Below are 17929 nucleotides of genomic sequence, written 5' to 3' on the forward strand. Positions count from 1 at the left end.
ATTGAAGTTCTGAGGAGACTTATCATTTTATTGGGGACAATAACACAGGTGAGATAATAAACAAATGAATCAAGATTTTATTATCAAAGGAAAAATCCAAGGGCCAAAATATATATTCCAAATCTCTTTATACTATTGAAGGTCCTTCCTAAGATTTCAAATTCTTGGCCCCAAACAAAGCCAACTAAAATAATAGTTCTCTGTGTTTCTTGTGTACTAAGCTGTTTAAAAGTAGAAAACAAGTATTTTTAAGTTTAGAGTAAGTATAACAGAACCCTCAGAGAATAGAGGTGGGATTTTGTTAAATCAAAAATCTCCTAAATAATTGCTCAGACAGAATTAATAAATCTATTATCCTGCTCTGCATTTAAAAAATTAAGCTCAGTATATTTGAAAATCATTCATAATTTTACCAACATTGGCAGGGAAATTGAACTAAAGTCCAGTACAATAAGTAAAAAACTTCTTCACATCTTTATATAGAAGGTGACCAGCAACGAGCAGTATTTACAGTTATTTTTAAATAACACTAGTTTGAGCTGGAGTTTGATAGCACCTATCAACCTTTGGAACCTGGAACTCAAAACTGTTGCAAATACAGTTTGAGACTTGATAAGTTGTGAGAATTGCACTGCTTAGAGGACTTGATGGTTTTTTTACAGGCAAACAGATTTTACAAGTTAAGGGTCAGAGTGAAGGAGACTAGCAAACACATCGGGTTTCAAAAGATAAGGAAAAAATGGAAAGAGGGAAAAAAAAAAAACACTCACGATGCAGATAAATAAGAGAGCTATGAGAAGCTTGTGTGGGAAATAAGCTGAAGGCTGAACATAATTCTGTGACAACCATGAGAGACATGGCTGGGCTCATGCACCTGAAGAGAAGTTTGTCAATATGGAATTCAAGTTCATTGGGGAATAAGAATAAAGAAGAAAAACAAATCTCGCTACATTAGCTACGAAAGTAGAGGCTTTTAAAGTGAAGGGAGAGAAGGGAATGTTAGCTGCAAGGAAACGATATGTAAGTGACATTCCATGATGCTTTCCTTGGATAATTGAAGGAATTAGTATAGAAGCTTAATTTCAAACAACTGGCAATTCCTTAAGCAAGTGATTTGACCCCTGTGTTGAAAGGGAGGTTAAATGTTGGTTCTAAATAAGTGCTAGCAGTTTTGAAAAGAAAAAGAATTTCCCAGTAGACTGTGGTGTCAGTCAGTACGCCTGCACCTCTCAGAGTTGCAGAGGATGAATCGGATTGCTCTGGAAATCACAAGACATGATCACTCATTAGGCAGTTGCTAAACACCTACTGAGACCTAACATGCACAAGGGGGAAGTTGTGTTTCTGCCCTCCAAATATTGCTAAGACCTGAACATTAAGCAGCTGCGTGAAAGGGAGACGCTCAGGATTGCATTCTGTCCATTGTGGACGACTTGAGAGTGGTTTCTGCCACATTTGTCTCTGACCCTTGAGCCAGCTGCTTTCTGGGTCCTCGAGGTGGAGCCTGAGGTGGGGATTAACCTGCTGACCAATGTCTGCTGTGTTCAGTGTTCCAGTACCTGTGCTGGTGGGTCCCAGCGGCGTGTTGTTGTGTGTCAGGATGAGAACGGATACACTGCCAACGACTGCGTGGAGAGAATCAAACCTGATGAGCACAGAGCCTGCGAATCTGGCCCTTGCCCTCAGTGGGCTTATGGCAGCTGGGGAGAGGTGAGCGCAAACTCCACTTATACATCCTTTGGGAAAAAACAAATACCAAACAGTGCTGTTGTTCATAGTTTATATGAAGGAAGAAGAACTGGCTCTAGTTAAAGCTTCTTGATTTCAGATTAACTAGGAGATCTATCTTAATTATGGACTATTTTAAAAGTGCATTTATTACCATATAGAAATGGCTTGACTACATAGGAGAGATAAGTTAGGAAAGAATACAGATAATGTTAGTTTAAAATGTAAACCTCTGCTGATTAAAACATGGGTGCTTTTAAAGTGACTGGAAATGTGTGTTAAATTAATCAATGGAAGTTTTGCCATCTTCATAATTTGGGGGTGTTTGTGGTACACCATTGTTCTCATGGCGTTGTGTCTCCCAGTATTTCAAATTCGTAATGAACCAGCTGTTGTTCATCAGGGATTAGGAGCTGTTATTCTTGTCAGAGGTGATGCATTGTAATCATAGAAGTGAATAATTAGCTGTATAGTCTCAAATAATGAAATTCTTCAGCTCTTAACCTTTTAAGAATTGCTTGCTATGAAAATAGAGACACAGGTGTAGAGAACAAATGAATGGATACCAAGGGGGAGTAGGGAGGAAGAATTGGGAGATTGGGATTGACGTGTATACACTACTATGTATAAAATAGATAGCTAATGAGAACCTACTGTAGAGCACAGGGAACTCTACTCAGTGCTCTGTAATGACCTAAATAGGAAGGAAATCCAAAAAAGAGGGGATATATGTAAACATATAACTGATTCATTCCATTGTACAGCAGAAACTAACACAAAAGCTACTGCTTTTGACTACTAATTGTAAAGCAGCTACATGCCAATAAAAATTAATAATAATAAAAAAAGGACTGTCAGCTATGATTGATGAAAGGCTGTAGAATATTTGGAGCAGACAAAACTGGGCCCCCGTCCCAGCCCTGGCTCTTACAAGCTTTGTGGCTTTGACAAATAATATAACTTTGCCAAATATCTGTATTCTCATCTGTACATGAGAATAAATAATGGCACCCACTTCATAATATTCATGCTATATGAGATAGTGCACGTCAAAACCTAGCCTGTAGCCTTCAATCATAGTTAGCTGCTATTATAATAATGATAATCAGTATTATTACTACTAATAATAATTATCATTAGTATGACTATATTATTGAATGGGGTTTTAAGCCACTATCATGTGTAGGACTTAGATGTTTTTTGTTTTGTATTTAATTAAAGAGTATATATTTCTACTCGAATCTACAGGGAGAGCACATACTTAGAGTTTGTTGAGTTGTTCTATCTTGACTATAAAATTTATAAAATAAAACACAAGGATTAACATCATGGAGGCCCCCTATGCCCACCAAGAGGGGAACAGAGACACATGAGATGGAAGGCCATGTTAGTCTACACCCCTGGCTAATCGAAGTCCCGTGTCCACATTTCATGCTTTCATTCACGTAACCTAGTAGTCATAGGCACTCATAACAGAGTTTTGTTAACCTTTGTTGATAGTACGTCATTCTGGAGGGCTTTGCTGAAAGACCGGAAAGGGAAGTCAGGTTTGGAGACGCATATATTGTGGGTTTCCTGAAACTCCTCATAAAGCTCTGTCCCATGGGGCCTGTGCGTAAGCTTCTGTAATTGGATTAAAGCCAGGAGAGTACACGCATTTGCTGGGATGCTGGCTGTCAGCACAGACCAGATCATTCCAAATTCCATGGGAGATCTGGCCTTGACACAGCAGGGGAACAGTCAGTGTTCCTGGATGTGAGCTCCATGGTACTGTCCAAGAAATACAACTTGTTCCTGCCTCAGAAGCGTGGGTCCAGCCAACAGTCAGAACTGTATCCAGCATTCCCACCACACTGTTGACTCATCCTGGGGGAATGCATCATTATCCTCAGATTCAGAGATAGCATAAAATATTTGGACGTCAGAAAGGTCTACGGAGACTGGAGTCACAGAATAGCCAAGAGGTTGGTGACAACTTTCTAGAGGTTGCCAGAAAAGAGACCAGCTCAGTCATTATATCCTTGATTTGGTACTAAGTGGTTTTTAGATTTTTATCTGTTTCTTTGATTTGGGTTTTGAATACCTGAAAGAAAAGGCTGTAATCTTATCCTGGACACCTGCTGCTGAATTGACCTTAATGAAGTTATGCTCTCTTAAACTCAGTTGCCCCATATAATTACACTCTCCTCTTGATGAGATAACATATATATAAGCATTTAGTACAGATGAAGAGCAAATGCTTAATAAACAATAGCTACCATGAAAGGGGGCTTCCCTGGTGTCTCAGATGGTAAAGAATCATCCCTCAATGCGGGAGACCCAGGTTCAAACTCTGGGTCGGGAGGATCCCTGGAGAAGGGAGTGGATGCCCACTCCAGTATTCTTGCCTGGGAAATCGCATGGACTGAAGAGCCTGACAGGCTACAGTCCATGGGGTCACAAAGAGTCGGACACAACTGAGCGACTGACACACACACCACAGCATGAAAGGACAGGACTCCAGTCTGCTGTATGTATACTTTTGGTAATTGAGCTTCGTTCTGCCTATCGGCTTATCTTGCCTGGTGCCATAATCTATCTTGGCTAAAACATTTTTCTCATGGGGAAAGAAAATTTGCCACTGGCTGTTCAGACAGAATAACTGCAGCCTTCCTTTCTCTTCTTTCAGTGTACTAAGCTGTGTGGTGGAGGCTTGAGAACAAGGCTGGTTGTCTGTCAGAGGCCCAGCGGGGAACGATTTCCGGATCTGAGCTGTGAAATTCTTGACAAGCCTCCAGATCGAGAGCAGTGTAACACACACGCTTGTCCTCAAGATGCTGCCTGGAGTGCTGGCCCTTGGAGTTCGGTACGGCCCTAACTATTCATGTTTGCTAACTAAAACTAACACTCCAATTCCAAGGTGCTCTGGGTCACTCCTTTGAGACAGATTGTCCTCCTCACAAGGGCATCCCTGGAACTGTACTATACACAGTCTGTTCTTTTCTTCATATTGACATTCAACAAAATTCATTTTTTTAAATGATATTGCCAAAGTGACTTTACAGGATACGTGTACCTCATACAGGCCTTTTGCCAATGCCAAAAAGTAGCATCCTTTTCTAGAACTAGACTATATATGTTTGTGTGTATTTTTCTTTTTTTAAGAAACTCCGTGCCATTTTTAAACTCCAAAGTGATTTAAGCAGACAACTCAGAAGCAGATATTCTTTCCTTTTCAAAGCTGGTGGTATTGACTTTGGCGGGAAGATACCTGCTTATTGAGGCCAAAGCAATTTTTGATTCAGTGACTATACTTTGCCTGTGTGACTCGGGTACAGCTCTCAACACAATCGCCAAAAAGGCTGTGCCCATAAAATCAAGTGAAATCATTTGGAAAATTCCAAAGACAAACAGTGGACTCAGTGACCTGATGCCATTCAAGGCATCTAAAATGTTGTCTCTCCTATCAAGACACAAAGCCCGTTTGAGACCGGTTTTTCCTTTGGTCCTAGGCTTCCTTTGTCATCTGCTTTTAAACACCATTGTGAGACAGATTTGGCTCTATAAATACTATGCAAACTTCTGGGGCAAATCTTGGCAAACAGAAGGATCATCTGTGTCAAAACAATACTGTGGCTAAATGGTGCCACAGGTATGGAGCCATTAGGGTTGTTTCATGTAAATAGAGTAAACTTTCCTGTGAATGCATTAATTGCACTGAAGCTGAATTAATATTATGTGAATTCATATCCAAAAGCCTTTTTTTGTTCTATAGGGTTCTGAGAAAAAACCTTAACCATTCCTGAAAGCAACTAAAGAGCAGATTAACTGATCTGACATGGCTACTAATCTGTTGATACTTCTAAGGGTCAAAGGTTTCAAGGTTGGAGATTGTATCTATAAGTAGAATACTAGCTGCATAACTACTGTACTCTGTGTTAAGTAGAAATCTAGAAGAATTAGCGCATTATCTCAAGTAGTACTATTTATCTGGGCTGTAAGGATTTTATTCAAGGGCAGTTCAGATGTATTGTTCACCCAGAGTATTTTGTCTGCAATACTGGCATTCTCCCTAAATGAACGTTTCGAAAAAGATCAGAAATAACCTTAGAATGTCAAGAGCATCTTCTGACATTCCAGCTTCCCTAAGTCACCTGTTACATGTTATTTTTCATGAAATTTTCCCTCTTGAGCCCATTATAGTTTCATCTTTTCACTCACTCAGCCAACACCAACACCACACTTTAGTATATATCAAAATATATAGTAGCTCTCCAAAAAGTTTTGTTTCTTTAATATTCACCAAAAAGCATCTCCTAACCCTCAGAATATGTGTGTATATATAATATAATAATATATTATTATTATACATTATATATTGTATGTAGTATATATACAATATATTATATCATATATATATATATATTAGTTACCATGGCATTCTCTTTCTTGAACACTTTCTAAACACAGTTTAATTTCTTTTACACTGGATCACCACCCTCTCCCGTAGATACTTTAAGAGTTTAAATGCTTAAATTTTAAAACATGATCTTCTAAATAATTTAACTAAAGACTTTAAGTTTTTCTTATTATAGTTCTTGTTCTTGGGGCTGCACATAGTTTTCTCCAACACACAGCGAAAAGGAGAGAGAGATTCTAAATGCTCTGTAATGCACCAAAGCAAATACGTGGATTTTGAAAATGCTTTTGCTGCCTATATGATTTTAGCACTTCCTTTATAAAGTAATCATTATTCAGATGTATATTCAAATGCCTCTGCAGCATGGGAGCAAGGCCACTTTTACAAGACTTTTCATGGTGATTTTTGAAAATCAACTAAATCAAAAGCATTTTATTTAAATAGATCCATTTGTAATATATGACTTAAATTATGTAAGGGCAGCCTTTCAGATTCTTATGGTAGGATTTGTATTTTACTTGTATGTTGATTTTTATGGATGCTTTGGTACCATTTCTTAGTAATTCTAAATTGAAGCATACCTCAGTGAACTGTGTTGATAGCCATAAGCCACTTCTATGGTGCTTCATCATTGTAACTGACAGTGACATTAACAACAAGAAAAACTATATTGGAGGTGCTAACATGTTGCTTTCAAGAGAAAGCAAACTAGATTTATTAGAGACCAAGGGTAGCCATTAGTCCCCCTCCGGCCGATTATTAGAGACCAAGGGTAGCCATTAGTCCCCCTCTGGCCGAGCTGCTTTCTTATCCCGAGTACCCCCACACAGGAGATAGTGTTGAGAAGCAACTACTGCTGTGTGAGTAGGTCTTTTCCAAGGTCGAAATAAAGATAGCTTAGTCCAACAGTTGTTACTAAGGAGCAATATTTAGGAAAGAAACTCCAAATGGCTGTTAGCACAGTTTCCAGACTCTAAAATGAAGCTTCTGTGAATGTAGGGTTCAAGTACCCATTTTAAGACTGTTAGTTCTGGCTCAAATCACCAGAGATTGAGAATCATGATTGTTGAAAACATCTTCCTTAGATTTTGTCTTTTCTGTCCTGTTTTGAATGCATCCTTGCACTCTGACTTGGCAATGTTTGTTTTTGAAATAAGGTTCTTAACACTGATTTGCCTATTGCATGCACACATCCTGTGGCTAGAGGGATAAATTGAAAAGAGAGCTGTCAAACTATAGTGAGGAGTGGGTTAAAACTCTGTAGCATTCTAGAGTAAGCCACTTCGAGGTAACAAAAGTTGAAAAGGTTGCTAATCTGTCCAAGATGGTCCTCTAGCTTTCCTTTTTGCATTGCCCCATTGGCACTAGTGGTAAACAACCTGCCTGTCAGTGCAGGAGACATAAAAGACCTGGGTTCAATCCCTGGGTCAGGAAGATCCCCTGGAGGAGGGCATGGCAACCCACTCCAGTATTCTTGCCTGGGAAATCCCATGGACAGAGGAGCCTGGTGGGCTATAGTCCGTAGGATTGCAAAGAATCGGACCTGATTGAAGCGACTTACAACAGGTATATCTGCTTGCTGACTGCCTTGGAGGCCATGGTTTTCCTTAGGAGGAATTGCTTGTGTGAATTTTTCCTGACAAACTTAAAAGTGTTCTCTGAGCCTTGCTTTAGGTGCTTTGGAATAATGCCTGTCAACCTGAATAATGAGAATTTATGGGCTCACGAAGGAACTGTGCTTTTGTTTCTGCCTGGTCAATTTATGAATTTGTGTCTACCTCATTTTCATATGAAAGTTTGCAGCTTCTGTAGGTAGGTAGAGAGAATGTCTGACATCAGTGTTTTATCACCTCACTGCATCTATCTCTAGGAAAAATAAAGACTGTAAATATCACTACCATACTTTCTGAATACAATTTTAAGCAGCCAAGCCTCATGTTATCTGAATATTTTGAGGAGTACAGATTTCTATGTGTTTATATAATAAAGCATATTTATTTTTTCCATGTTATTTAATTTTATATACAATGTTTAAAAATCAGTGTTTATCAGCAGACTGTAAAGGCCGGTAGGCTGTGTGCTTAGAAATGCGTGTACATGTTTCCTTTGGTTTTAAAAAGACACTTTTTAATTTTGTAAATCTCTCCCAACCTGTACTGTCTCTCTCCCAAATCTGAGTAACAACGTGGCAAGCTTTATGTAATTGGATAGTTTAAAATGTGTATTTTAAAGGGATACTTTAAAAAATATTTCTGAATTTGGAAATGATGCTTAGTGATATAAACAAAAATATAAGAGGCTTAACATTTTGTTGCTTTTTTTTTCTTTTCTAATACTGTTGTCCTGATTCATTGAGTCTAAACTATGAAATATGTATGCTATTTATTGAATTTGTAGATAATGATAAGGCATAGCCAGAAGTCAAAACAAGTAATTAGGAGAAATGGTTCTGAACATGTCAGAGGAGCCAGGTACAGGGAAAAGCTCACCCTAATGCACACCAGTTTGATCATAACTTATTCTTTTTGTTCGCATAACTGTAAAAGACTTAGAACATTTGTCAATTTTGTGATTTGTTCACCTGCAATACGTGTCAGAAGCATTTCTCATTAAAGAAAAATAAAGAAAACAACCATAAACTTGTAAGTTTTAAGAGAACCTGTACTTTTCAAAACGTGATAAATCATAAAGATGACCTCAGATCTCTACTGATTCCACATTGTTCTACTGAGCCTCCATTTTGTGCTGTAGTTTCTTATGGAAATTGAAGGGGAAAGACCAAAATAAGGAACTCCCTATATGCATTTGAGGACTTCCCTGGTGGCTCAGAGGGTAAAGTGTCTGCCTTCAATGCAGGAGACCTGGGTTTGATCCCTGGGTGGGGAAGATCCCCTGGAGAAGGAAATGGCAACCCACTCCAGTATTCTTGCCTGGAAAACCCCATGGATGGAGAAGCCTGGTGGGCTACAGTCCATGGAGTCACAAAGAGTCGGACACGACTGAGTGACTTCCCTTTCACTTTATATGCATTTGAGGGTTTTTTTTTTTTTTAAGGAGGTGCTGTATAAGATAACATCTCCAAAGCAGAAGATGCTCGCTAGCGCTGACTCAGTATTTATTATGTACCAAATCAGGCTAAGGAAATTGGTGTCACATTTAGCCCCATGTGACCATGTTGAGAGAGGTGTTTTTATGAATCCATTTGAATGTGTGATAATCTAGTGAGTACTTTAGTGATAAGACATTTTTTTTTGAAGAAGAAGAAGGAAGGCTTTATCACTTGCAGCCAGTAAGGAGAACACCAGGGATCTTTTCCAAAGTAGTGTCTCCCAGTGTCAGTATGCTTGACTATATTAATCCTATTTATTTTGGTAGAAAGAAACAGGTCATGTTCAGAGTGAATTTTTTTTTAACTCTTGCTTATACTCAATAAAAGGATATTGCTGAAACTCACCCTCCATCTAAACTCAACATTTTTTAGCTAATATTGATGTTGTCCATTTGACTCCATCAATAGAAAATATGAATTTATAACTCTTATTGGTAAATTCCCATAACCAGCAGCTCTGAACACTTCCAATAACTGACTGTGTTTGGGGAATGGCAAAACATCTCTCACTTTTATTTTTGAAATATCTAATATTAATAGCCAGATTCAGAGGATGATATAAAGATTTTGGCTACAAGGAATATCACATTAAATATGAATGCATTTTTTATAAAAATAAGAATCTTTTTACTAATGCAGGCATATCTTAAACATTCTGCTAGTATCTTTTTTAAAAAGAAATAAGAAACACATTATTTGGCTCTATCAATATAGAGTATAGAAATAAGATAGTTTTTTAATGAAAACATTACAACATATGAAATTATAAAATTTATTTGAACTCAGAGTAGATTAAGACTCTATAAACCACTCATCTCACGTATACTTAAAAACCACAGAACACACTGTCCTTGCATCTGTTTCATTGGAGATAAAACTTAACTGGAGTTGTGTTTTGTTTTGTTTTGTTTTAGTATTTACAATGATTGTATGCCTGTCAGAGATTCTGTTCCTGCTTTCTGACAGCTGATATTTCATGACTGCTTGACAGATTTCTGTTTTTACAGTTTTAAAAAGTCCAAAGGTGGGGATGGGGGCAAGGGTAGAGAGACATTAGACCCTGAGGAGTGTAGCTCCTCCCCCTGACTCAGGTCAGGGAGTTGCCCTCCTGGAATGGACACAAATGGAAACTTTGGAATGTGGAGTGGGAGGTAGAGGCTGAGTCCAGGTCTAATTGGCTGGGAGGGAATCCTGATTATTAAACGTGGTTGAGGAAGATTTATTTTATGAGGAGGGAGTAAAAGACTACAGGTCATTCCTTCAAAAAAGAAGTCATTAATTTCTCAGCTAATACTTGTTATTTGCCTACTGTGGGGCTAGTCTCTTCTGGGATGCTGAGGATATAGCAATGCACAATCAGAGCTATTGATTCTACTGGGAAGAGAGAAAATTCGGTATTAAATAAAGTTGAACATGTAAAGAACTGACAATTTTTTCCTGACAGCCTTACTACAACCATAAAAATAAAAGTTGCTATTAGGATATATATGTGTGTGTGTGTGTGTATGTGCGTGTGTATCTTCATGGTTGCTAATGATCTTTGTTCAATAAATATAAATTATTGATCTTGTCTTTCTTTTTAAATGTGCAATCGCCCAGTAAATTTTCAGTGATAAATGCTCACTTGCTGATGGCATGGAACATTTAAAAACCTTCTATCAGGAAGTATGTTTCTGTTCATCTTTTCATTAGAACCCAGACATGAGTTCAGGGGTCTAAGAGTCAGGATAAGTAGAGGGCCTGGCTTTCTGCCTCTCCCTGCAGGGGCCCACGAGCCTCCACACCAGCATGGGAAGTTGTGGCCGAGGGTACATTCCCCCCTTTGTTAGGTACCAATAAAAAGATCTGAAATGTGTGGGTTGCCACACCACCATCTTTGCTCCTTGCTGTTGTTGTTTCCTCTAAAGTAGTATTGTTTTCATGGATCATTTTAATCACTACAAGACCCCTTTCCAGAAATGTATAAAATAGAGCATTGGCAGCCAAGAAAGGAGGAAGAAGTAGTATGGAAAACAATCCATATAGGCTGAACCTACAAAGTCACCATTCTTAGTGAGGCCTGCATCCCCTTGCTCTTATCAGAATGAAATTATGCACTGGCCAAAACAGTCCAATAACTATCTATGATGATGGATATGTTCTCTTTCCAAATATTCTCTCTTCCATATTGCTTTCTAATATGGAAGCTACTAGCCACATGTGGCTAATATTAAGCACTTATTATGTGGCCAAGTACAATAGGGATAATGCATTTTTAAATTGTATGTAACTTAATTACTCTAAATATAAACAGCACCTGTAACTGGTGTCTACTGTATTAGACAGGGCAACCTCGGGCAATTAGCAGTTAATATTCAGCTTGTCAAGGGGTAAGTAAACTTATACAAATAAATTGGGGAGAAAAACCCTGTGTCAGCATGCAATGGATCCCTATGTAGGATGTCTTCCCATCTAGTGAGTACCATCCCCTTGTCCTTCTGTTTTGCACCTTTGGTTGAGAACACTTCAGTGGTTGTTCCCTGACAGCTGAGCATTGAAAAAATAGGACAGTGAAAAGAGAGGCTTTTAGAATCAGCTATCTTCAGAATAGTAACTCCAGGGCCTCCATGTAAAAGCAGCTGTTAAAACAAACTCTCCTCTTGTGCATCTCATAGTTCAAGTTCATCGTGGCAGTAAGTTCAGTTAAGGAGAAAGAATGTTTATGTGTTCTGTGGGTCAAAAGGGCAAGGTTTGATTGGTGTTTTTAGGAGAAGGCAAAAACAGACACCACCAGGTAGCCACCTTGTAGAAGCTTGAATTCCAAGAGATCATGCTGTCTTTGAGAAGTTTCAGGAAGGCAGCTTTCATATTCACTGATCCCTGTAGGTAAAGGTTGAGCAGATTAGGTTGATAGAGCTTTTTCAAAGACACTTTAGAAGAATAAGAGCTGAACCAAATGTCTCCTCCATCACTGTAATTGCCATCATTTACCTTCACCTCCCCAGTGTTAAGAAAACATTATAGTTTGTTTCATGTTTATATCCCATACTGATGCCCCCAGAAATTAAAATGTATGTAGCAATATTGGTTCTTTTCTAGTGATCAGATAGAGTTGTGGGTTGTTGGGGTTTTTTTTTTCCCCTTTAGGGCAACATCTGAAGTAAATGATAAACAATAAACATTCAGGTGGTCTGTATTTTTAGAAGCTCTTTTAAATTTATTATCCTCACACTTAGGTTGTCTCTGTACTAAATTGGAAGTAAGTCAAAATAACTCTCCTCAGCCACCTTTTTTTTGATGTATTTCAGAAAGTAGTGGAATGGATTGTTTCAGTTATCCACAAAAGAGCTGTTTCCCCCTCATTTAGTTTTGTATGATGCATTTCCTCCTGTAATTATTGTGATGGTTTTGACTTTTTATTATCACAATCACTTCTCACTTACATATTCTGCTAGGAGTTATGCAAAGCAATTCACTCCTATTATCAGATTTAATCTCTTCTACTTGATGAGCTTAGTACCATCAGAGAAGTTACCTAGTTGGTACTAGGTCACACTGGCTGAATGAGGATTTGAACCTATTAGCAACCAAGACGTAATCTCCTCATCTTACTCTTTAGTTGGTGAAGTGGTGAAAAGCTGTGGAAAGAGGTTATCTACAATTTAAGATTTTCTGTTTTTCCATGGGGTAACTACTTGAAACATTCTGGAATTATTGAGCCATTTACAGATTTTGCTCAGAGCTCTAAAGGGATGAATATGAGAAAAGTATTTCTCTTAAATGTAAGCCAGGTGAAGAGCAAGACTGGGGCACTATGAAGTGAGGGAAAAGATGATATAAAAAATTAACTAGAAAAAAGGAGAAATACAGACATAGCCACCACATTTCAAGTGAAATTCTCTTTAACCAAATCATTTCTCGAGTTGCCCCAAAGCTTAATTTCCTTTGGGCTGTAGAGGCCCACTGTTCAAGCCTACTATGCAAAGTAGGCAGACTGTCAATAATATTGAAATGAATGAATGAATGAGAAAATCCTAGTTACTCAGGAGCTGAAATGATTGTTGCACTGGCCAAAACTATGGAAATAAAAAGCTAACATGTAGGAGGGAATCAAAAAAAAACAACATAGGTTTAGATGGTGGTGATGTATCAGTGGTGATTTCCTGACTTGCAGAGTTGTATTTATGTGGAGAGTGTCCTTGATTTGGGAAAATTCGACTTTTGGAGATGATGAGACACTATGTGGATTTTCCAGGAAAAGACAAAATATAATGGCATATATATATGTATATATATATATATATATATTTAGGGAGGAGGATGGAGGGACCAAAGGTAGTGAAATGTTGGTAGTTAGGGAATTTAGATAAGGGGAGAGGGAGTTCTTTGTGATATTCTTACAATTTTTCTTTAAGTTTGAAAATTTTCAGAGTAAGTTATTTTTTAAAAGTTCTTAAACGTAAATATATTCAGAATGTGTATTATACTTCACAAGGAAGCAGAGAGTGTATGTCTGGATTTATTTCGGGGCTTTAAAAATTCTGACACATTTTAGGAAGCTGTTTTTAATCTCAGATTTGCACTGTAACATCATAATAAAAGTGGGTGCTCCAGTCTGAGCTCAGCATAAAGAGCGTCTTTCCTAGTTTTCATCGGTTTTTTTCCCATGAGCTTCTTCCTCTGCCCTCTCTTCCCTTCCTCTGTCCACCCGTCCCACCCAGGCAGCTAAAATGAAAAGGCCTCTGGGAATGGTATGGTTTGTTGCTCCCCTTTTCCCAGGGAAATCCAGACTTTCACTGCCAGGCTTGCTAGTAAATTCCAGTAAATACTTGAATAAATACAGACTGCCCATTTTTATCTATTGCTTCATAGCCAAAACCCAGATTCCTTTGAAAACTAAAGAAATTTTTGAAAAATCTGTGCTGTTTTCCTTCTGCCTCATAAAAAGCCTTCACCCAGCCAACTCACCTCTTCCTCCATTGCAGTTTGCCTGTTCTTAGTGAAATCGTGACTTCCTTCTCCTTGGCTGTCTCTTAGTCAGATCTGAAGTGTCCAGGAACCCCTTAGCAGTGGCAGGTCATGGCTGCAAGGACAGGGAAGAATGCTATCCAGCACAGCCTGCTTGTTTCACTGTAGCTGTAATCTTCATTGCTATGCATGGAAATTGATTTTACGTCGTACATGTCACATTTCTAAGACCAGGGATTCCAAACCCTTTTAGCCTAGGATCTTGACCTTGTTAAACTGATGTTCAGTGGGCCCTTTGCCACTCTCATCCACAAAAAAACACAAAAACAAAAAAACAGCCCTCTGTGTTCCCTACCCCCCACCAAGTCAGTTAAACTCAGTTTGGTTTTGAGAGCTTTCTAAAGGACTTTCTGAAAACTTTGAGATAATTCCATGGTTCTCTAAAAATCAGGGTTGATTTTTATCTACTAGTGGACATTGGGCAATATCTGGAGACATAATTGGTTGTTATAGATGGGTTTGGGGAGTATTATTGGCATCTGGTTAAGGGCAGCCAGGGATGTTGTCAAGAATCCAACAGCATGGCTCCCAGATGATAGGGAGGACTCATGATCAGACGTCATGGCTGAAGTCACAGTTGCAAACCCCATAGAAATGACGCTGGTTAGCTATCAGAACATACTTCTCTTGAGCGTCAAATTTTCCATCAAGTAGTATGTGGGATCCTAGGAACCTAACAAGGTCAAAGATTTTCAAGAATAAACTAAAAATAGAAGGGTTTCAAAGGTGTCTCAAGAGACTATGAATTTGCAAACCAACATGCAGTGTCACTCAGTCTTTGGAGCCAAGAGGGGAAGTTGTTAATGTGTACAGATGTGCCCAGTGTGTTCCATAGACATTCTGCATGGCAGCTTTGGTGGGGGCTACCAACTCTGGATAGAAAGTCATCAGTGAGGATGAGAATTTCTTAAGAAAACAAGGTTACTCCAGCATTCCAACATGTTCTTACATTTGGGCTATATAAACTGATAGCACTCATAGTATAGAGATGGATGGATGGATGGACAGATAGATAGAGGTAGACCCAGAGATATATAGATACAGATTCCTTTCCACTTTATGTTTCAAACAAACAGCACTTCCCTCATTCATGGTAGAATCTACATATGTGTAATGGTTCACCTCTATTTAAGAGATGGTTTCAGAACTGAACATTTAGGAGTTTTGGACAGGAGGTACTTTTATAAAAGCATAGTTAATCCTAGTGAGCATTTTATATTGGAAATAGGAAACCAGTTTCTGACTAGAAACTGGGACAGTGGTACAGAAACTGTTCCATGACTTGTGTATAGGTCCGAAGCAGGCTTTCCCAGCCTTGGCACTATTGATGTTTGGGACCAGATACTTCTTTGTTGTTCTGGACATCATAGGATGTTTGGCCGCATCCTTAGCTTCTACCCACTAGTTGCCAGCAGCATATCTTCTTAGTTGTGTTAACAATGTCTTCAAACATTGGCTTATGTCCCCTGGGAGCAATATTATCTTTCTGTCATGGTTCAGTGAGTTTCTTACAGCAGAACTTTCCATATTCTCATGGGCATTAAGTAGGCATAGTAAATTATTATGTTGTAGAGATCACTAGATTTTCACAGTTGTTTTCCCACCAGTTGTTTTTTTAACCTGTCAGAAGAAACCATGATCAGCTTTTTCAGATGTGTAAGGTTAACCTGGCTTTTCAGTACATGAACTTACGGGGAAAAAAGTTTCTAAAGTTTTACTCCTTCATACCTCTCCTTTTCCACTTTTCAAATCTTTTCTGCTTTAACAGATGGTAGTTCTATGTATGTACCAACTTCAGATCCCCATGCCACACAGACATACGTATTTATGATCAAAATGGCAAATGGAACTCCAAGATCTGTGGGACAGAGAACATTTTAGATGATCCATCTCCTGGCCCTAGAAAGAAAATCAATCTCAATTCTTCTTCTTCAAAAAGGTCACTAATGATGGCAATAAACTACTAGTAGTGAGTCCAGGTCTTTGAGACCAGAGAAGAAATCTATCAGTAGAGGAAAGGCAAAAAAAATGAACCCAAGACACTGTCATCAGCCTCAGAAGTTCTATGGTAGGACCCAAACTTTAATGAAATATTGGATTCTTCCCACAATGTTTAAACTTTATTGGATGAAAGAGCAGAAATTTTTATAAAAAGAAAGACACACATTGGAACTCAGTGTAGATGAGACCGTGGTTCTCCATAAGACAAATGGGTGCCACTTTCCAGAAATAACTGGAGTTTTAAATCACCAGTGGGCTAACTATGTCAAAAGCTCTTTGAAATTAGAAATGGAGTTTTGCCTTTTACCTAATTATAATCTTTCCAGTTATTCTGGGAAACCTCAGTTCTCTGGATTAATGGGTTTCTCCACCTCCTAATCACCAACTGATGACCAGTGGTCTTATGTACCTTGATGTGGCATATAAAAGTGCCCGTCTGCAGTAAGCCAGGTGGATTTTACCAGCAGTGGAGAAAGAATAACAAAAGGCCCACATTTTACTGAGCAACTTCTTTGCGCGAAGCTTTGGGCCTGGTGCTTTGTAAGCGTTATTGCTAATCCTCATATAATCCTTGCAGAATGGTCCATATTGTATCCATTAGGCAGGTATGAAAACTGAGCTCCAGGCAGGCTAAGTAAAATGTACCAGCATCATACAATCAGTAATTCTTGGATCCAGACCCAACTGACTCCCAGGTTTAACGCTTTCCCTCTCTTTCTCTGGAAGGGCTTTCAGAACTTCTGTAAATACTCATTTTGATTTGTGGCACCTGTAAAAATAGGCTCTTACCCTAGTATAAATCAGTTTAGCTTTCTTCTACTTTTTAAGAGCCATTGAAGCTGAGTCTTTGGGGTCTGAATTTTTGAATAGGTCCTTTTAACACTTCAGTTACTTTTGAATGGTTTTCAAAAGAACTCAGCAATTGAGTTTCGTCACCCAACACTTTGAGACCAGAGCTCTGAAAAAAAGTTGTATTTCCCCTGGACATTTACAGCATGCTAGAACAGTGTGAATGAATGCATCTGTAGGGAGATATCTATTGAACTAAGAAAAGTAGATCTTTCTGGATGCAGCCTAATACGATTATTTGGGTATTAACTATCTCACTTAGTAGGGAGGCTTCTGATGGCTAGTGTAGAGAGTACACAGGAGAGTGGCAATGATTTAATTCTATCAGGTTCAATCTTCAGTTAAAAATCTCAGACTTGATGTTGGTTTTGTAATCCTGAATACCCTCTACTTTGAGAGCATTTTTCTAAATGAAAGGGAACTAGAAAAATCAGACTCAAACCTAGACACATTATTTTGGAACAGTGTAAGTCTTTAGGATTTTTGTTTGATTGGTTTGTTGGTTTTTTGGTTTGTTTTTTGTTTTGGGGTATATCTTATTTGCCTTTTTGTTTTTTGTTTGTTGTTTTGGGGTGGTTGATCATTTTTGCTTTTTGATGTTTCTAGCCAGAATGGAGATAGACAATACCCGGCCCAGATAGAACCCATTCTCGTCCATTACATTTCTTTTTAGTCTACTTTCAGTCTATATATCTACACTTTTTTTCCACCTGGCAAAAGTGTTGATCTAAAGTAACACATTTGGGGAGGAAAAAAGCATTTTGTGACCCTAAGAGTATATGGCAGTCTTAGTGGCTATGAGCCAAGCTTTCAGTGTTAGTCTTGCCTGTGCAGAA

The 17929-nt window shown here is 38.5% G+C and overlaps 1 protein-coding gene across 4 annotated transcripts in view; it reads left to right on the forward strand.

The window, feature by feature from the left end:
• Positions 1–17929, forward strand: part of ADAMTS9 (ADAM metallopeptidase with thrombospondin type 1 motif 9) — a 160594-nt gene that overhangs the window by 89621 nt on the left and 53044 nt on the right. For all 4 annotated transcript variants that reach the window (XM_055558400.1, XM_055558398.1, XM_055558401.1 and 1 more), the window contains 2 exons: positions 1549–1710; positions 4397–4573. In XM_055558400.1, coding sequence (XP_055414375.1) covers positions 1549–1710; positions 4397–4573 — 339 coding nt within the window. The remainder of the gene's footprint in view (positions 1–1548; positions 1711–4396; positions 4574–17929) is intronic.

Source organism: Bubalus kerabau, chromosome 20, assembly GCF_029407905.1.
Source record: "Bubalus kerabau isolate K-KA32 ecotype Philippines breed swamp buffalo chromosome 20, PCC_UOA_SB_1v2, whole genome shotgun sequence".
NCBI lineage: Eukaryota > Metazoa > Chordata > Mammalia > Artiodactyla > Bovidae > Bubalus > Bubalus kerabau.